General features: G+C 46.6%; 2 protein-coding genes across 4 annotated transcripts in view; one reads left to right on the top strand and one right to left on the bottom strand.

Annotated features, from left to right (window-relative positions):
* The first annotated feature begins 7 nt into the window (after positions 1 to 7).
* KCTD10 (potassium channel tetramerization domain containing 10) lies at positions 8 to 10,940 on the top strand. Of its 2 annotated transcripts, none has more exons than XM_415191.8 (7): positions 8 to 82; positions 922 to 1,135; positions 5,209 to 5,378; positions 5,662 to 5,748; positions 6,328 to 6,380; positions 7,020 to 7,215; positions 7,757 to 10,940. In XM_415191.8, the coding sequence occupies exons 1-7, from the start codon at positions 80 to 82 to the stop codon at positions 7,973 to 7,975; spliced, it is 942 nt and encodes a 313-aa protein (XP_415191.2). In that variant the 5' UTR covers positions 8 to 79; the 3' UTR covers positions 7,976 to 10,940. The 2 variants fall into 2 exon arrangements, with proteins under 2 accessions (XP_415191.2, XP_004945676.1); XM_004945619.5 differs by having other exon boundaries at positions 5,659 to 5,748.
* An 853-nt stretch (positions 10,941 to 11,793) lies between these two features.
* MYO1H (myosin IH) overlaps positions 11,794 to 20,243 on the bottom strand; it is a 40,571-nt gene continuing 32,121 nt past the window's right edge. For both annotated transcript variants that reach the window (XM_040648513.2, XM_003642184.6), the window contains 18 exons: positions 18,921 to 19,015; positions 18,666 to 18,712; positions 18,111 to 18,191; positions 17,524 to 17,629; positions 17,251 to 17,368; positions 16,899 to 17,012; positions 16,384 to 16,460; positions 16,015 to 16,083; positions 15,466 to 15,550; positions 15,105 to 15,264; positions 14,915 to 14,998; positions 14,382 to 14,475; positions 13,856 to 13,911; positions 13,615 to 13,750; positions 13,396 to 13,463; positions 12,936 to 13,033; positions 12,204 to 12,303; positions 11,794 to 12,013 (listed from right to left, as the gene is read on the bottom strand). In XM_040648513.2, coding sequence (XP_040504447.1) covers positions 11,990 to 12,013; positions 12,204 to 12,303; positions 12,936 to 13,033; positions 13,396 to 13,463; positions 13,615 to 13,750; positions 13,856 to 13,911; positions 14,382 to 14,475; positions 14,915 to 14,998; positions 15,105 to 15,264; positions 15,466 to 15,550; positions 16,015 to 16,083; positions 16,384 to 16,460; positions 16,899 to 17,012; positions 17,251 to 17,368; positions 17,524 to 17,629; positions 18,111 to 18,191; positions 18,666 to 18,712; positions 18,921 to 19,015 — 1,612 coding nt within the window. In that variant the 3' untranslated portion in view covers positions 11,794 to 11,989. The remainder of the gene's footprint in view (positions 12,014 to 12,203; positions 12,304 to 12,935; positions 13,034 to 13,395; positions 13,464 to 13,614; positions 13,751 to 13,855; positions 13,912 to 14,381; positions 14,476 to 14,914; positions 14,999 to 15,104; positions 15,265 to 15,465; positions 15,551 to 16,014; positions 16,084 to 16,383; positions 16,461 to 16,898; positions 17,013 to 17,250; positions 17,369 to 17,523; positions 17,630 to 18,110; positions 18,192 to 18,665; positions 18,713 to 18,920; positions 19,016 to 20,243) is intronic.

Here is a 20,243-nt window from a genome sequence, read left to right as displayed (position 1 = left end):
CGGAAGTGGGCGGAACAGGGCGGAAGTTCCCCGCCCGGCGCTCTGCACGTTCGCTCCGCGGGGCTGCGTCGCGCCCTTCATGGTGAGGAGGAGGCGGTGGGGCTGGGAGGGAGCGGGAGGACCCGTGGGTTCCCCTATGGCTCCTAGGAGGGGGGGAGGAGGCCGAGCCCCCGGGACGGGCTTTGGCGCGACGGAGGTGGCTGAGGGCTGTGGGGCCGGGACCTTCGGGTGCTCTGTGAGAGGAGCCACGGCGGCCTCGGGGCCCATCGCGGCTTCTCGCGGTGTGGGCGCGGTCGGATTGCTCTGCTTTTAATAGCAGCGGGGCTGAAGTCAATTAGTGTGGTAATCAGCCAGCTGAAAGGTGTCGGGCCTGGAGCTGTCCACCTGAGGTGGCTGCAGTCTTCCTGTCACAGCACGCTGCAACGTGGAGACAGAGCTTGATGTAACACTGACTTTTTCCTGACACAACACGAGGCCTCATTAGCTCCCCTGGGTCAATTGGAGTGAAGATTACGGGCAGAGGGGATGCTGAGCGGCAGTTCTGTGTGCTGGGAGATATGGGAGCACCGTGGGGAGCTTTAAGGGGCCTTTAAGCCTCAAGGAAATGTTGGTTCCTTCAGAGGTGTGCTTGGTCTGCATGCTGGGAATGGCCTCACTTACACACCAGCTTACGTATGAAATAAAACTTTGGAGGTTGTGAAAGAAACAAATGTGGCTTTTGTCTGATGGTGGAAAAGTTTTGACTTCCACAGTGCTCAGCACCCGAGCAGCTCTTCCCTGTCTGAGCTGCTTGGCTTCCTTTGGCTGCTGTCGCTTCCAGACAGAAGGCAACATTAAATGCCCAAAGCGTTTGGGAGCATCTCAGAGAGGTGCTGAGGTTGGGTCCCCACAGGGCTCTGATTGGTGACTCCTTGCTTGCAGGAAGAGATGTCGGGAGAAAGCGTGGTGAGCTCAGCAGTGCCGGCAGCTGCCACCCGCACGACCTCCTTCAAAGGGACAAGCCCGAGCTCTAAGTATGTCAAGCTGAACATCGGCGGGGCCCTGTACTACACCACCATGCAGACACTGACCAAGCAGGACACCATGCTCAAGGCCATGTTCAGTGGGCGAATGGAGGTTCTGACAGACAGCGAAGGTAAGGGTGCAACTTGCATCCCTCGCACTGCTCCAACCGGCTGGGAGAGGTTGGACCAAAAGTTGGAGAAGAGAGAGAAATGTGTGGTCGTGGGCCCTTCTGATTAGTGTTGAAGTTTCTTTTAGACAGCTGTTGAAAGATGTGGGATAAGGGATACCTGTGGCTTGACTAGTTGGCTAAACACCAAAAGGGTGCTGAGAACCAGAAGGGCTCCTCTCAGGCCTAGATAGCACAGGCTGCCTTTTTCTTTTGAAATACTAACACAAAAGCTCTTAAGTATGTGGAAAACTGTGAGGAGTGTGGTTGAGAAACTATGAGTCAGGACTTGCGTATTTACTTGGAAGCTCAGAAGGCTGTTTCCTCATCTTGTTTCCTTATCTGAAATACAAATATGAGACTTGGAAGTGGTGTGCTTTTTGAGCAAAAAGATGATTTTTGAAGTCTAAGTTTATCTTCATGTGGGAATGTTGGTTGTTGGCTTCACTGGAGCAAAAGCAGTGCACATTCTTTAGAAACTTTGCTGTGGAATTACAGACAACAAAAGAAGGGAGTGAGGAGGAGGGTCTCTCCAAGTTAAACATCTGTAAAGCAAGAATGTGCAGTGTGTCAGGCTGCAGCCTTCTAAAGGAGCAGCATTCAAATACGTTCCTTCCTTACCAGACATACTGGCTTTTTCTAATCCTGGGATACTTAAAGATGTTTACATTCGAACTAATACTGAAGCTGAGATGTGTTTGTGTGATGGCTGTTTGCAGCTGCTGCTGTAGTTTTATGTCAGTGTTTTCATATTGTGGGAGCACCGCAGAGCTTAATTCAAAGTGGGGCTTTCTATTTATGTGCTGGCATTTTGCCTATATCAGTATTTATCAACGTGGATACCTTTTCTGTAACAATAGCTCCACGTTGCTAATCCTACGGGTCTGACACACCTTCCTTGTGGCTGGTTAATTACTTGAGATTTTTGTTTGAACCTGCTGAAAGCACAAAAAATGTATTGCTTCATTAGATGAATCAGACTTAAGTGCTTTAGAATAGCCTGTATTTAGAAGCCACGTGGAACAAGCAATGGATTTAGTAGGGCTCTCATAATAAGCTTTCTCGAGATAGGAAAAATTGGATTGGAAGGGGAAAAAAGTGTAACATAAAAAAACCCAACAACTTAATCATCAGAATATCCCTGTTTTAACTACAAGTGCTTCTGCTTAAGCTGGGGGGAAGGTGAAAGGCTGCACTGTTGCAGTTGTTTTATCATGCCTTTTGCAAGCTTTCAGCTGCTGTATGGCATTAGCACTGGAGCTGTGGGCTGCAGGTCAAGGTGCAGAGTTTGTTTCCACGTAGGTGCAGGTTCTGTCTCCTGAAGAGCAGCAGATTACTGCTGCTGTCCAAACAAATATTACTCCAGATCCAGAGTTTACTGCTTAAGATGTAAAATCTCATAGTTATTCTGCTGTGAACTCCACTGTGTCTGCATGGGACTGTTCCATTTAGCTAATTTGTGCTTTAATAGGAATTTGATACTTCCTGTATATTGTAACTGAGACACTCCCATGGCAGTAGCTCTTGCTTTATCTCCCTCTTGCTGGCACGTTGCTGGAAACCGGGACAATGGTGTTAGAGCTGTCAAAGGAAACTCTCTTTATCTGAAGTTGGTCAAAATACTGTCAATTGGTTGCACCCAAAGTCTGGCACAAAGCAGAGTTTCTCAGGAAAAGGAGCCAGACTTGCAGAGAAACTGGAAAGAATGAAGGTTTTTTTTGCAGTCTGTGGAATGCTTCACGCTGCGTGTCTTCCTCTTCATTTGGATGCATTCTTCTGACCCCACTGCCATCTCCTGAGCTCTTTCTCAAAGCGTAACAATTACAACAAGCTGCTGCTTGGACTCCAGGAGAAGAGATGAGTTCTCTGCTGGGGAGTGACAGATGATTATTTTCAGCTTAGAACTTGTTCATGAACTGTAGCAAGTCAGCATATTTGGAATATTTTATTTCGTGGTAAGAAGAGGGTAGAAGGCTGTGGGTTTTCCAAGTGCCTCCATCTGTTTCCAGTTTTCCTTTCTGCAATGTGAACTTTCCCTCTCTTCACGTTGCTGTTAACCAGTTGATCAGGGTGGGTGTCTCTTTGGCCGGCTGTTTGTAAGGCTGTCAAGCATCAGGCATCAGTGTCAGGCTGTTGTTTCATCTGGCAAGGCTTGGTCAGAAAATGTAGCCTTGTTTAGTGGTTGGAAGCTGTCCCTGAGATGTCTCGTTAAAAAGGAAGATGAATTTCCTAAAGATCAAATGTGTGCACGTGCATTTCATGAACACTGTGTGCCTGACCCACTACATGGATTACAGCACATTTTTGTAATGCTGCCGTTAAAAAATGGCTTTAAAAGGCTGAAAAGCCACTTCTTAGGCCCTGCACAGCCATAACTGAGTGGCAGCAGGGTCACCTTCCTGTGAGTCATCTCCTTTTGGCTGCGGCTTTGGCTGTTTGGTTAAAACAGAAGGGGTTTATGAAAGCTGCTTTAGCAGCCGCTTCTATTTTGCAATGCTGCTCAAAATATTTTCTCATCCTCCCCCCCCCAGTCTCAAAGTGAGCAATTCTGCTTTGGTTTTGCCATCTGTAAGCATAAAGTAGCAGCACATTTTTACAGCCTACAGAGGGAATTGTGGCAGAGATGATAACAAAGAAGTTTGGGGGTCATAATTCTGCTCTCCACCCGCTCGTTACTTCCCTTCAGGTTGTGCTGAACTCTGGTAAACACTTTGTCAATGGCTGCATTTTTGGGAATATGGATGTTCTTGTTTATTAGCATGCCCTGTGCTCCCTTGTCTCTTTAAAATGGGAGAGCTCTGCATTGACAAATGGGCTTTTTTTCCGCTCTGGTTCGATAGGTGTACTGCATTCATTAGCCTGGATCAGTCTTTTGTTCCTTTTATTTCTCTGTTTCTAGTTATCCTGCCTTCAGCTTTCCAGTTTGTTATTACCGTCTGTAACATTACAATTGCAAGCATACATCGTACAGACAGCAGGGTAATGAGGGAGATGGAGAGCCTGTAGTAAACTGCTGGAAACTGTCTGAGTTTTTCCTCAGAACAGCATGAAAGGGCTGCGTTCACTTTCCAAATTTACCCAAATGTTCAGATTTTTACTAGTAATTCCATTCATGCAGAACACACAGGCTCTGCTTTAACCTACTTTCCTTATTTGTCCAAAATATGACTCCTTCCCCACAAGCGTTTCCTCGCTGCATTCCTGAGCTGCAGCCCATGAGGGTGGCCAGCTGTTCATTTATGGAAACCTGAGGCTCAACATTGCATAAGGCTTTTCAGGGTCCAGCAGCAGACTGGCAGCAAGAGGTGAGACAGGGATCCTCCCATCACAACTAACTGGAAAGTGCTTTGTTGTGGCTGTTTCCTTTCCTTTACTCCGTCCCCATCGTCCATACGTTACATTCTGCTTGTGTGCTGTTGCATCATGGATTTCAGCAGCTCCAGACACTGTGCCATTAAGCATTTTTCTCTACCAAATAACTGCACTTTGGGAACATGGAGACTGTAACAGAATTGGCAATGACACATCCAACATCTGTGCTCTCTCTCTCTGACCTTTTTTGCACATCTATTGGAGGTGGTGGATCGCAGTGGGCCCCAGTGTGTTGAGGTGTGGAAACCTAAAAGTGGTTGAGTTTGGTTGGCTGGAGTAAGGAATGTATCAGTAAGAACCGGCCACGTGTATGTGCAACAAGGCCCTCGGGCATAAAGTCAGGGGTTCTGTGAGTAGAGGAAGAACAGAGCTGATTGCTTTGAGAATGAGAAGAATTCCTTCCTCTGTAACGGTTAATCATTTGTCAATAACTGGGAACTGTGAGAAACAAGTGAGCTTCCTACCTTACTCCCACGTACACACTTGAAAAATGCAGGAGGGGGCAGCGAGTTCCCCGTGCAAGTACAGCATTCTGCTGCTCTGATTGCCAAATGGAGCACGGAGCTGGAGCTCTCTTGCCAGGAACCTGCCTGGTGCAGCAGGCCTAGGCCAGGCTCAACGTCTTTAGCCACATTTGCTCTACTGTGGTCTTTTCCTTCCCCTAGGCTGGATCCTGATTGACCGCTGCGGGAAGCATTTTGGGACAATCCTGAACTATCTGCGCGACGGCGCTGTGCCGCTCCCTGAGAGCCGCAGAGAGATAGAAGAGCTCTTGGCTGAAGCCAAGTACTACCTGGTGCAGGGGCTGGTGGACGAGTGCCAGGCAGCCTTGCAGGTAGGTTGTGAAGCTAACAAGGAGCTGGGTTGCTCTGGCTGCTGTGAAGGGTGGAGGTGAGGAGGCTGCTTGAGGTGGGCAGAGCTTTGGTGTGCACGGCAGGATGGTCTGCTGGTGTCCACATGCTGCCTTTCCAAAGCTGGGGAACAGCATGAAGGCAGATGGGACACTTAGCTTGTGGCTCTTCAGCTGTGGCACAGAATATACGGGACCTTCTCAGCTCATATGAGTGTGCCTTAAGATCTGTTTACATTCAGCTGCTGTTTGGTTCTTGTTTCAGCAGAACAAGGATGCATATGAACCATTCTGCAAGGTACCAGTCATCACATCTTCCAAGGAAGAGCAAAAACTTATAGCCACTTCTAACAAGGTAAGAAAGACCAGGCTGCGCTGTAGCTTGGAAGGATGCTGGAATGTCCTGGGAGTTGCTTGGGATCTTGACGAAGTCCTTAAGAAATGATATTTAACATTTGAGCTACAAAACACTGGAAATGTACAGCAGGCTAAACGTGTCTTCTAAACTAAAAGTCAGATGTTGATCAGGCCACGTCTGTCTCCACGCAAGGTATTACAATAAAGACCATAGATAGAAGCAGGCTGATCAAGCAGCTCATCAGGGCTGTTAGATCTTCCGTTGGTTTGTCCACTCTGATAAAAAACAGCAGATGGTTTCTTTAGCTAAAGTGAATCGGTGACTCTTGTTTCTGCCTGCTGGCTGTGGTGGGTGAGGATGAATTACAATCTAGTCCCAGAAGGGATCAGAAGGGATTGTGGCCCCATTACCAGCCGGTACACAACAGTTTTGCAGCAGCAACAACAAAATCCCATTGAGTTTGAGCCTGATGGTGTCATTTCATATTGCAGCTCCTCTGCTGTGTGGTCTTGGAGCTGAGATTCCAGCGCTTACTGCATGTCCTCTAACTGATGTGCATGTTGTTTTTTTTTACAGCCAGCAGTGAAGTTGCTATACAACAGAAGCAACAACAAATATTCCTACACCAGGTAAATGACTTAACCTGTAGTTCTTTGAAGTCGTTCACAGACTGAATTCCATGATACACATTTGCTTTTTCCACACTCAGAACCAGTGACAGATTGGAGCTGGCATGCGCTCAATTTTTTCCCAATTAATTTCAAACTTGAGTCAGGAGGGAGCCTACTGTCATCCACAGAAGGCTGAGCATGTGCTATTTCTGTGACGGGGGTTCCTCTAACGCCCAGGTGCAGCTGGTAGAGACTCCTGGCCAACTGCTGGCCTGTGTTCCCCATGGGCTGCAGCACTTTGGCTGAATACAGAAAGCCTGCCGTAGCGTTGTCAATAAGTAGTAAAATCATTAAGTCTGGGACCTTGTCTGCCTTTCCTTATGTCTGTGTTTAAGTTTCATGACAAAACACTGTCTTCATCCAGCTGGTGCTAAGCTTGAATTTAGGAAGGGTTTCATCTGGCTGTAAGGATTCTGTACACGAATGAAATGGCCTTTGACATCCATTTGGCCTGTGTGTTACTCACAGTGCTGTTGATGTGCAGTAAATCAAAGGAAGCTGGGCTTATGGGCCTGCAAATGCTCACTGCCTGAATCCTGCTCTGCATTACTACTTTAATTACTCTGATGTGACCGCTGCCTTCTTTGTCTCTCACAGCAACTCTGACGACAACATGCTGAAAAACATTGAGCTATTTGATAAGCTGTCCTTGAGGTTTAATGGGAGAGTGCTCTTTATAAAAGATGTGATTGGAGACGAGATCTGCTGCTGGTCTTTCTACGGGCAGGGGCGGAAGATTGCTGAAGTCTGTTGCACTTCCATTGTTTATGCTACTGAGAAAAAACAGACAAAGGTACGAGTAAACAGCAGCAGGGCCCCACTGCTTTCAGGCTGGCACCCTGACATCTGTTCCATTCTGAACACGCTTTTCATTGTCTAGCATCTCTATAGAATAATCAAGGCCATTCAGAATGGGAGGGCAGCGTAGTGGAGCTCATCCTGTGGGTTTGTTGGGGCAGGGACTGACTAGATGTAGCGCTTAACACAGGGCAATTATGACATCACATAATGCAAGTTCAGCCCAGTTCTTATCTTTAAACAAACTCATGCACTTAATCAAGTTTATTGTCCATTCCTGTGCAAAGGCAGCTCCTGGGCAGCAGTGGCATACCTCCCTGCAGAGACATTTGGCTGAATCTGCCCTGCGAGCAGGCCAGTTCTGAAAAAACTGCCTGCTGGGCCTCAAAGGCTGAAGGCAAATAGCAAAACGTTTGTGCTAGGATGGGTTTGTATGGGTGGAGTACAGTTAAGACGTTTTTAAGAACGGGGAAATTTCAGGAGGAAAACTGAGGTGCCTGCAGTAGGTGAAAGTGACCTTCTCTCTCGGTGGGCAGGTGGAGTTCCCAGAAGCCCGCATTTATGAGGAGACACTGAACATTCTGCTGTACGAGTCCCAGGATGGCAGGGGACCCGACAACGCACTCCTGGAAGCCACAGGAGGGGCAGCTGGCCGTTCCCATCACCTAGAGGAAGATGAGGAGCGAGAGCGCATTGAACGCGTGCGAAGAATCCACATTAAACGTCCGGATGACAGAGCCCATCTGCACCAGTGAGCTGAGCGACGGCTGCACGGGTCTGTCTGGAGGGCGCTGCCCTTCTCCTGATGGATTGTCTGCAGCAGGGGACCAGGCAGCTTCTCTTTGTTCAACCAGTCTGTAAATTACGTTTTGTAACAAAGTAGGTTACTGGGGGTATTTAAATGCGGTAGATCTAGAATGAAAATAAATAAGGTTACTGGGCATACAATAGCTATGTAAAAAGCCCTCTGAGCATCTGGAGAAATGCCCTGAGTTTGTAGCCCTCTTGTCTTTGCTATTTTGTGGTTAGTGAGGAAGAAGGCTGGCTTCCTTCGGCTTTAGTAATTATCCTGCACTTTAAAAAACAAACGAAACAACAGAAGTCAGGCAGCCGCATTCCTTCCCTCCTGGCTCTCACTGACCCTGTCTCCTAGGCATCGCAGCATGGCAGAAGCACAGTGATCTAAGCACAGTGGAGCTGCTGCAGAGCTCCCTTTCTTCCAGGTCAGAAGGCAATGGGGGTGGTAGGTCAGGAGTACCTCATCGTGACTGCTGGCAGGACAGGTGATAGCAGGAGAAGCACCAGGCTTGATGCAAAGGGAGCCCAGTGCTGCCAGGCTGTGCAGGTAGGTGGCCATGGCTTCCCACTGCTCTCAGGCCCCACTCCAATGGTTCAGTAGAGCTTCTGCAGCACTGAGTTGTGGAGAGGCCCATCCCCACTTCTTTTGGTGTGATTCAAGAATGGGAGACATTAAAATTCCATCAAGAGGAGGAACAGGAGCTAACTGTGCCTGGTGGCTTTTCCTTAGGGTGGTATTGCTACCAGTCAAAGCTTGACCCTGCATCTCTGCTGGGAAGTTTATTTCCCTCAGATCAGCCATCAGTAAGCTGTGCTTTCTTTACCCCAGGTTAAAACTCGTAACTGGTTTGGCACACAGTGCCAGCCTAGTGCAGGCAAGAGGCCAGCAGCTGTAGCTGAGTTCTGCAACTGCTACAGGAGCATTGACTTTGAGTGAGGGCAGTCCATAGTTCTGGTGTAGAGCTGAAGGCAGTGGCCCAGAAGAGGTGAATTTCTGTTTGCCTTTATCCTGAGCATTTTTTCCAAGTCTCTCAGCAGAAATGGCAGCTGTGTATGAAAGGATGAAACTGAAATGTTGTGCAGAGAATGCTGTAGTGTCTGGTTTTCTGAGAGTAGTAATAAATGGGTGTTTTTAATCTACCTCCTTGTTTCATGTTGCCTATCGTGGAGTCAAGTATCAGTTAGAGTGGTGGAAGACAGAGTATTGTTCACTAGGATCGGATGCTAATGGATAAAGAGAAGAGCTGCAGCTGTAATGGTTAGTGTAAAAAAGCTTGAGAGAGAGAAACCAGCAGTAGGAAGTCTTAAACTTCAGTCCAGTCAGGGTGCCACTGTGATACACCTCAGTACTTTGGCCATTTCAGACCTTCTTAGTTCTTCACCAGGAGTACTTTTTGCTGGCCCCAATGGCTGGGTGTCCCACAGTGGCAGCTCTGCATCACTCAGTGAGGTCCTTTGCTTCTGCAGGCTTACTGGTGTACGGATTCCTAGCCCTGGCTCAGGGCCAACTATGGCACATTGGCATTTTAAAAACCAAAGGCACAGTCAACATCACCAGCTGCATTACTCTGATTTATTTCAGTAGCAGTTAGCCTCTGCAGCTAAGCTATCTGGGATCTAAAATAAAGCAGTAAGCAATTCTGGAGCAGCATGTACAACTAACAGCTTTCAGAGTTAGTCTGAAGTTGTCTTCCTCGTAACCAAAGACTTTAAGTTTCAGACAGCCAGGGGCTGTGGCAGAGTGGTTATTATCCCTGTCTCTACGCTTTCTTCAGCTGCTGACTGATAAGAACTCAGCAGTACCCAGACATAGTGGTTACACTGTAGTTCAGCAGCTTCAGGTAGGCCCTGATCTCTTTGGCTTCTCTTCTAAGCTGTACTTACATATTTGTCACCAGCGCAACACACTTAGGGTTCATACAAGTCCATAGTATAGGCTGTTGGTGTGGGGGACACAGTGCCTCTCCTTTCTTGCCTTACATGATAAGCTGGGGTGTGCACTCTTTGGCACTGCGTACTTTGACACATGACTGAGCTGTTTACAAGTTTCTGATTGGTAACACACTCCTAACTTAACTCTAATTGCTGCAGTTGTGTAACAAAGATGTACCACTGTCCTGTGTTAGAACATCCCTTACCTACTGGCTACTTGCCCTTGCTCATTAAGTCAACAAAACAAAAACAGCTCTCACAGCCACTTAATGCCATTGCACAAATGCTCTCAGCTCCTGAGCCTTTTACTTTAAATGGTTTTGCCAATAGAGGGAGATTTGCTTTCAGAGGGAGATGGGGTATGGGGCAGCTACCCTGGCCCCAAGCAGTTCTTTAGATTAGCTAGCACTGCATGATGTTAACTGTGCTGACCTGCCTGCTTTGATTCATGCATGCTGCCCTCCAGCACCCAACAACAGCCACTAATACTGACAGTAGAACAGAGCCAACTGAAATCTTATGCCTGCAGGCTGTATTCCCCAGCCCCCCCCTCCCCCTCCATTGGAGTAATGCAGGAAAGCTTACCTAAAAATCAGTAGCTTGTGATGCAGTTAGGGCCAAATAGTCCGGTAACACCAGCCCCTGGCTTAGGGCTAAGCTGGGAATGCATTTACTCCTGTAGCTCTGCAAAGCAGCTGCTCCTGTATTCAGACAAGGCAGATTCTAGAGCCCACACTGAGCTCCGCCTGCTGCAGGACATCACCTGTTCAAAGCCCTTCTGGAAGTCTCCAAGCTCCAGTCTTACCTTTTAGTCTTAATGAAGCTGTTTTGTTTCATGTTCTGTACAATCATTCCCTCCTATTTTATGCACACAAAAAGCCCTTACGATGAATTTCAGTGTATGGTTGTTGTTTGCAATGTTTTGTTGGTTTTTTTTGTTTTGTTTTTTTTTTAAAGCATAACATGAAATAAATTAGAAGATATTTCATATTTACGTGAGTTGACTTATTACTTGCTTGAAGATCAGTGGCTAGCACATTGTCCTCATGGTCCCTGGAGCTAGAAAGATATTTCAGTAAGAAATATCACACATCTTCCCCTAGCTGTTAGCTTTACCTCCTGGTACCACTCGCAGCCAAGGCACCAGTGATCTGGCTCTCAGGACTCCAGAATTCAGGCTGTAGCCTCAGCCAAGAAGGAGCTACACAGGTCGGCCTCAATATGAGGCAGCAGGGAGAGCAAAGGGAATTCCTGTATTGTACCCCTTAATAGCTACCAAAATATGCAGCATGGGGGAACTGCACTCTTAAGGAGTGAGCAGAATCTCAGCTCCTTGAATGGAGACAAAGCTTCAGTCTCCTGCTGCTGAAGGTTTCCTCTGAACCAAATTATACCAAATCAGTGTGTCTCCTCTTAAAAGTGTGGTCCCATTCATCACCACTTCCTGGAGTCTCACTGCACTGCATAGCTGCTTTGCAGGGAGAAGCAAGGACAGTACTACTTTAAGATGTTTTCCTACCCCCATGCCTGCAGACAAGGAAGCAGCTTACTGGGATTTCCTGATGATGCACCAACTCAGGAAGACCTATGCCAACTTCATTGCTACATTTAAACATACCTCTGCATGCTGCTTGAGACTGAACTCCATTCACCTGCACTTCATGTAGTTCTCCTGGTTAGTACAGTGACTCATAGCACAGCCTGGAGAAGTCTTTTTCTTTTGAATTCTTCCTTCAGAGCTCTGCTACAGGTTATTAGGTGCACAGATTGACATTTTACTTCTGCAACTACTTAAACATTGCCCGGTGACAGCATGTAATAAGGATCTATGTGTCCTGGAACATTACAGCAAGGTGATGAATTTATTTAGATACAACTCAATAGTTTTAAGCTATAAAAAAAGTGCCTAAAAGATGCAAGCAAACTCTCAAGTCACAGCAACCCTATGGCATCAAAGATTGCAGGGGTGCTGCAGGTGCTGGTCTCAGCCCGCAGGCTCCTTTCCATTCCTGGTGACCAGAAACTGGAACTGCTTCTCATCAAGACTTTGCCTGGTTTGACACCTGGGATGGGAGATAGGAGTCAGTAAGTTAAATACAAACTGTGTGTCTTTGAGATTCCTATTTAACAACTGTTTCACAAAGACAACTCTCTTCCAAGGGTGCTTTCTAGGACTTAACTGCGTTTCCCATAAGGGTTGGGCATCAGAAAGAAAACTAAAACCATACTCCCAGTGCCCTGATGAGGCCTTACCACTGTAAGCTGTCCATCTTTGGCTTTAAAGACATGGGGCTCCGGCCCAACAGTGAACACCATTGTCCCTTCCTTCCCAGAGCCAATGCGAAACCGAAGGCTGCAAACACAGACAATTACTTCTGTGATGCTTTCCTTGCAATAAGCTTTACTCTAAGCCCACTTTATTTCTGTTCCCTTAGCAAATCTCATTAGATTAGAAGATCAGAGCCCTTCAGCTTAGGTAAATTTCCTAAACAATTACATTATACCATACAGCCCAGGAGGGTTTGATGAATGGAGCATGCTTGCCTGGTCTGGGCACCTGAATTTTCCTGGAGCAATTAAGCATTAGAAGATAAGCAGATCTGACCTGGAGAAGACCACTGAACACAAAGAATCCAATTATAATTGAAACGCAAAGGCCAGAGAGAAAAGCTAGAACAGAAGTGCAGGTTTCATATGCCAGTTCCAATTTCTGTATTGATTTGAGAGACGGACTGCATCCACCTGCTGTTAGCTGGTGTGACTGAGGAGGTTCCTGCGCTCAGCCATTGCAATTGGAGGCCTTCTGAGTTCAGGGAGAGGCATTTATCCCAAAGTGACCCCCAGCTCAGCCCCGCAGGCTGTCCTCAGCTAGAGCCAGCGCTAATGGGATCTGCTGGGAGGATACTGAGCACACAGCCTCAGGCCCAGGTCACAGCAGCAGAAGACAGACATAACAGGTCATGCTGACTGCCTTTCCTTCCTTACCTTCCCTTCACAACTTTAACGAGGTTCTGCTTGTTGGCCAGCATGCAGAGCTTAGTGACCGTCTCAAAGATATGTTCACACTGAAGTATCACATCTCCCTGGAAGAGAAAAGAGGGGCACAAGGTCACTGGGCAGTGTACCCACATGTAACCCCCAACCAGCAGCTGTGTGTTCAGAGGAACTGCTTTCTGCACAGTCCTGTCTGCAGAGCAATGGCCACCTACAAGTCTGATTGGTTAAACATCCACTCCAGAGCCTATTTAGGATTTGTAGTAACTTTGGCTCTGAAAAGAGAAGAGAATGCTTTCATGGCAAAGCAACAAGAATTCAAAAGTAGAGATGATCATGAATTAATAAATCCTGATAATCACATCTGAGTATTTTAAAGGAAATAGTAGAAGCATCAGCCACAGTACATCATTTCAAACCACAAATTATTAGCAATATTTCATCTTTCTACCTTCTGTTTGTTGTCCTCAGGAACATGGATGACCACAATCCCATCACACAGGTTACTGGTAGAAATACCTGCAGAAGAAACAGCACACTCACACACAGCTGTTCTGGCCATTCTGCAGCAAAAAGCATTCTCAGTGAGAACACTGCTTCAAGCATCCTTGTTCAAGCACCCTGGACAGACCAAACATCAGGAGCAGCCCCGCTTGGTTTGCACTGTTACCTTTCAAAGTGGCATAGTCTATTTTCTGCTTGATCTTGGCCATTTCCACCACATACGCTGAGGACTGGGTCAGGACCAGCAGGCGCTCCCGTGCTTTGAAGCCATTCCTGTCATATTTGACCACGGGGGTCGCATACTGTGAATAAGGAGCTGGGATCAGCACCTCCCTCTGTGGCATTACATGGGGCTGCAGGGCCTGGGATGTTGACACAGCTGCTGAGCTCCAGCTTTCTTTCCTTACCTTCACCTTCTCGCCCTGGATGAGCTGCAGCACTTTGGGGCTTATATCGGTCTCTTCTGTAGATTAATCCAGAAAGACAAAGCAAATGTAGGTGACAGACTGCTGCTCCTACCAGTGGGAACACCAAACAGCTGCATTCATTGCCTCAATCCCATTAAGCCCTGTCCCATTGGATCACTCTTTTAAACTGATGGTTTAGAAACCACTCCTAAGTCTATTTCAGTGATGTTTTACCCTCAGCATATTTTGCACCAACAGAGCAGATCCCACAGGCTCACATCTCCCCCAGCAGCTCCAGACCTTGGGGCTGGATCCCCACACTGCACTGCAGCACCCAGTTATGCTTCATTCAGCACTGTACACAGATGTCCCTATCAGTCCCAGCCTTTTTTGCTTGGGTTTATGGCTTAAAAGGGATTTCAAGTACCCCAGCCTGATACAAGGCCTGGGGCACTGACTGCCAGCAGCCACCAAACACAATGGGGCAAAGGAATTGGAATGGTGGGGTCCCAGCACGTGTACTCACTCAGCCGCGTGTCTGCAAAGGGCAGGTTTATGCTCTGCTGGTAGCCCTCCTTCTTTCCTCTGAAAATGGCACTTGTGACAGCTTTTTGCTGTAACTGTTAAGAAAAGGAAAACCCTTTACCTCCCAGTTTCTCCATGAGCAGCAACAGTTATAGCATATAGTGTAGTGTAAGTTATGGATAGCATTGTCCTCCCATACATGCAACATGGGCCAAATGAAAACTGCATTTCTTGCAGAATCCTTAGTTTGTTCCTGAATTATATTAAGGCATAATAAGGACTAAACAGCCTTAAGTACCCTCTTGTTATGGATGTGTTCCACTTTGATGACATTCAGATTCAACACCACGAGATTAAGACCTATGCATCTGTAGAACTGCCCTGTACATTACAACCCCAGGGCTCAGAAGCATTTGCTCAGCAGAAGAAGCAGTGGCTGTCAGAAGGAACAGCTTGCACCGGGGGCAATTTACACGCATCACATGTGTGCAAGCACCTTTCAGCTTGCACATTTGCATGCCATGCATTAGTTACCTGCACTTTCCTCTCAGGAGTGACACCTCGGCAGTATTTCTGTACTAGGTTCCTAATACAGATTTTCTGTAGCATCTCAGATATCTGCATTACAAGAAAAAAAAAGATCAAAAAGGAAATGCAGTTATCAGAGCAGCTTTACAACCTGAGCAAGGTCAGCACACATTGAGGGGCTTGCAGCAAACCTCACCTCTTCCAGGATAGAAGGAGGTTGGAGCCAGCTCTTGTCCAAGACATTTCTGGGAATGTGGTCTCTAAGCTTCATGAGGTATTTGTACTGCACAAGCCTCACAAATTCAGTGTTCTCTGGACACAGAGGTTTCTTCCGATTGATGAAACCCTTTATGAATCTATAGAAAATATCCAAATCAGGACTTTCACATTACACTCAAATCAATGGAAGTGCAAGGAAGTCATCACAAGAGATACACAATGGGCTAATAGATAGGGACAGTTTAGCAACAAGCAGGAAGGTGCCTTTGTTTCCCTGCCCAGGAGCCACAATCACGCTGTGACCCACCACCTGCAGCCCTCCCCATGGGGATAGTTACTTCCTGATGATCTGAACAGCCCACGTCCTCTTCTTGGCCTCCTTCCGTGCCAGCACTCCTCGCCAACAAGCCTCCAGCTTGATAGCTGCAAGAGTCATGCATTAGTACCAGAGATCCTGTGCCATGCTGTCTTCCAAATTCATGGGGGAGGAATTATACCTGGCTCTTCTCCTCAGTTGATCTTTACAGAACTGTAGAATATTAAGGTTGGAGGAGACCACCAAAATCCCCAGAAGCCCAACCCCACTCCATGCCCATTAACCATATGCCTCAGTGCCACATCTCCATGTTTCCTGAACACCTCTAGAGACATTGACCCCACCACTTCCCTGGGCAGCCGGTGCCTGACTGCTCTTTGGGAGAAGGGACTGATTCCCAATATCCAACCTGAGCCTCTCCTGGAGCAACCTGAGGCCATTAGTGAACCTAACATCCACAGAACCCACAGGGAAGCAAAAAAATTCTATCCAAAATAAAAGAGATGACTTCAAGGCTACTACTTCTACCAGAAAACACAGCCCTGAGAACCCTTGATTCCAGAGCCCATACCTGCTTTTCTCTTCTTCTGGTAGTCTCTCTTCCCAAGGCGTCCTTTATATTTGGCTTGTAGTCTTGAAACTGGCAAAGAAGCAGAGACATGCTTGTACCTAACAGGACCCCTGAGATTGAAGGCACAGCTCCTAATCTCAGTGATCAGGCACAAAAATTCCTGCACAACCAGGTACAAAGGACTAACAAAGCAGGAAGGAAGGTAGCCTGCATAAAGTGTCCTTCAGCATGGAGATTCAAGCAGCTACAATCAGGTAACTCTCGAGACCATGAGTCTCAGCTCTCATCACTGTGCATTTGGAGCCCACAGACACTGCCCACTCAGCCTCTGCTTTTCTGTCTGTATGATAAAGTGAACTGGAACCATACCTAACAGGTGCTTTCTTATTTCAAATGCATCTTCTGTAGCAAACAGAGTCTTTGGGAAACGAATGAATATTTTGGTTCTGAAAAAAGAGACCAGGAACAGGTTATTCACAGTGAGTCTGCATTGCCTTGGACTAGCAGGTCTGCTGCTGAGCCTAAGGAACCCATTCCTCCTAACCCAGAGGTGGAAGAAACTAGGCTAGACTCAAGCCCCGTGGAAATACAGGTGTGAAAAACAAGTGAAAATGCATGCCTCTGGGACCCCTTGCCCTATACTTTCAGGGTGAGTTTACTTTGCCCTATTTTAAGGTCATTAAGCAGAAGCCCTCAGGTTTGCAGACCCAGGTAGCGCTGCCCAATTCACGTGGCCAAGCAAAAACCAAGTTAAGGGACCTGTTTCACACTGCCACATCTTGCAGCTCTGTGGGCTCATGGTCACAAACAGAACAATCAGAACAGCAAGCACTATGCAGCCAACCAACAGAAATAAGAACTAGAGAAGGAAGTTTAAAGTTTACCTTCCCAATTTGTATTCCTCAGGCTTATAACCTATGTGCTTGATAAGCCTCTCCACACCCTCAGCTGCAGGCCCGTGCCAGTGAGGCCAGGTAGCAGGACACAGGGATTTATATCTGAAAGATCATCAGGACATCACCATAGGTGAATTGATGTTGAGGCATTTCTCCCTGAGCAGCCCCCAGTTCCTATTCTTCAAAGTGGATCAACATGGGTACAGATCAAAAGCACCTATGAATGTTATGTTTAGTGCAGTGCCTCAGCACCTTATTAACTGAGACATACAAATAAACCTTGCTCTGATGCCCCAGGGGAAGGCAGATTCTGGCTGTACAGGAAAACAGCTCTGCTCACCTTTGCAAGAAGTGCTCATACTTCCGCCGATATGCAAAGCCAGCCCGTCTCACACGCAGGTGCTCCATCAGCCCCAGGTATTTCACCTGATGCCGGATCAGGCAATCATCAAACTTCCCTACAGTAAAAACACACATTCACTGATAAATACTGTATGTGAAAGCTCACTCACATATCCATCTATTGGGAGCGAGATGGAAGAAATCAAACCCACAATTACCCTGCACCTCTTCATGCCATTACTTCAACAGTGCACTCAGCCTAATGCCTTACCAGGCTCCTTGTTCTCATTTGGTTTAATGCATCGGACATAAGAAGGCTCCTTGGACATCAGGATTTCTATTAGACTCATTAGGCTGTTTTTGAACTGGGTTGCAACCTAAGATGACATTGAGAGAAAGACTTCTCAGCTTTGGAACTCAAACACGGCAGGCATTGAAGTCAACTCATTCACTGCACTCCTCTTAGAACCAAGAGAAAGGCTGACATACACATTAGCACAATTTAGAAACACTGTTAATCATGAGCTAACTGGACAGAGTGCTTAGCTGGAGAATTTGAGTCTCTGCCATACATCTGGACACGCAAGGTAGCCCTTCAGAAACCGGAGGCTGCTGGATGCTGTGCTCAGAGCTCATTTTAGAATGATGCATTAATAACCACAGCAAGCTATGCCACATTGCTTGCTGCTGTCTCAGCAACATCTCTGATCACCTACAAGAAAGCTAAAAAAAAACCCCTCAAAAATAAAACAAATGCACTGAATTCAGGAGCAAAGACAGGAACAGCAGTTAAATGAAGACTTGGGAAGTTAGGAAGTTAAACCAGTGTTCAAAGTTTAGACTGAACATTGAACTCACAGTCTCCGGCCTCCTCCTGCTGTCCAGTTCTGACAGTAAAAAGCACTCTCTAACGATTCCATTTTTAGAGTTGCACAGCACCTGAAACACAATCAGTGAGAAACTGTCATATTTCACACACGTGACTCCCCAGGGTGCTGCGAGGACACACAGCACAGAGATTCAAGCAATAGCCTCCAGTGCTAGAAGCCAAACCTAGGAAAGACCCCTTCACATGCACAGCTCTAGAGCCAGAAATCAGGGATCTGGTAGAAGGACAGCCAGCTCTGCACTGAAGACTGATTACAAAGTTTAAGGATGGAAGCAGCCTGATTTCCCAAGTTTAGGTCACTATGGCTCCAGCATGAAGCTGCTGTATCTGTCCAATAAAAGCCTTCCCACTGATCTTGATATCAGCAGAGGACAGTGCTCTTTTACCTAGACAGGTTCCAGGGGAATGTCAAACACTAAGGAGAAACATATGTTCCTGATTGCTACTGAGATTAAATATAGCTTCTGCAAAACATCTTTTAGCAAGATGCTCAGGGGAACAGCATCCTCTTTTATTGTTCTTACCTCTTTCAGGTTTCTGTACAGGAGATCATTGTTCTTCTCCAGAAATCCTGAAGAGAAAAGAGGTTTTGTTCCATTAGGAGGCTCTAGCACACAAAGGCAAACGCTGGCTTTGCTGGGAAGCAGCTGGGTGCCACGCCAAGGGCCCAGCACACCGTGTGGACAGCACCCTCGTGTGGAGTCGGTGCCCACATTCCATCTGCCACATCGGCATAAGTGTGCAAATAACATCCAGAACAGCTCCTCAGTCACACTCACCAACTGCACAGTATGTGACTTCCCCTGCATAGTGAAGGAGGCGGAAATCCACCCAGTCAATGGATTTTCGTGTTTTCTGATCTGCAAGCTTGCGACTACAGGGAGGAAAAAGACAAAAAGCAAAAAACGCCAAGAGAAAAAGCAGATTTCTTCAGCCTGTAGAAAGTCACCTGTGCAAAAAAGCAGCTGTGTGACAGCTGGAAGTCTACTAAGTGTCTGCTCCTATCAGTTATGGCCCATAATCAAAAGAACTACCTCTCCACTCTGAACAGCTCACAGCAAATTTAGTGCTGGAGAATGAGAGTCATTGACCACTAACTCCCCAGAACATCTGCAAAGCATTCATTGCCATTTGGCAACGATCACCCTGCCTGGAAGATGGTTTCTCCCTATAACATTCATTTAAATACATTCTCATAGCCTACATGCTAAGAAGATCATCACTTTCCTCAACTTCAAACCAAAACCAGAGGAGAAACATCATTTGAGAAACTGTACCGTAGGGACAAGAATAGATATAAGGAGGAATCAAAGTTGTAAAGAATAGCAGGAAATATTAGAAAGTAAGGACTGGCAAAAAAAGAACAACTTCACAGTATAAATCACAGCTTTGCAAGCAGTCACTAACAGCACAGAGCTGTGTCACAATAGCATATTAGTACATCAAAAGTTTTGTTCCAAGAGCACTGCCAAGTACAGCTCCTATTTAAGTAGTGCTAATGTTTCTATTTAACACTTCTAATCACACAGAGCAGTTTTAAGGCACATTGCAGTGACAAGGAAGTTGGCTACAGATTTTCCACTTAGCTATGATGATCAGAAACATAGAAAGTGACAATTCACCAGCATGACTCTGAACTGATGACGAGCAGAAGCCTTTCAGTAGGGCTCTGCTGGGAACTGCCTGAACAGCCTCACATCAACGCATTAGCCAGCAAAACAGGATCCACAAATAACATACACTGAGTCCTAACTGAAGTACTGATCACTGGGGGGATTCAAACAAAGTATCCTTCTTTACCCTTTGAATCTAAAGCTCACACATATATCCAAATGGACTCTCAAAAAAACCCATCTAAATCTACCATACAACTCTGGGGTCTTAGGCTCCTCTTCACAATGCCTACAGCTTTCCCTGGTCAGCAGGGGACAAAGCAATCCAATATTCTCAAAGTCAGCCCCTTTTCTTTCTTTTTTTTTCTTTTTGCACAATACATACAAGTGCAGAACAAAGCAAGACTCCCCAGTACAACCTCCTTAATACTTTCAGACATTATTAGAGTATTTCAGTAGTAGATAACAGGCAGGCTGCTTGATTCTCTG

This window comes from Gallus gallus, chromosome 15 (assembly GCF_016699485.2).
Source record: "Gallus gallus isolate bGalGal1 chromosome 15, bGalGal1.mat.broiler.GRCg7b, whole genome shotgun sequence".
NCBI lineage: Eukaryota > Metazoa > Chordata > Aves > Galliformes > Phasianidae > Gallus > Gallus gallus.
The sequence above is the reverse complement of the archived record's forward strand: the minus strand, read 5'-3'. Positions and strand labels throughout refer to the sequence as shown.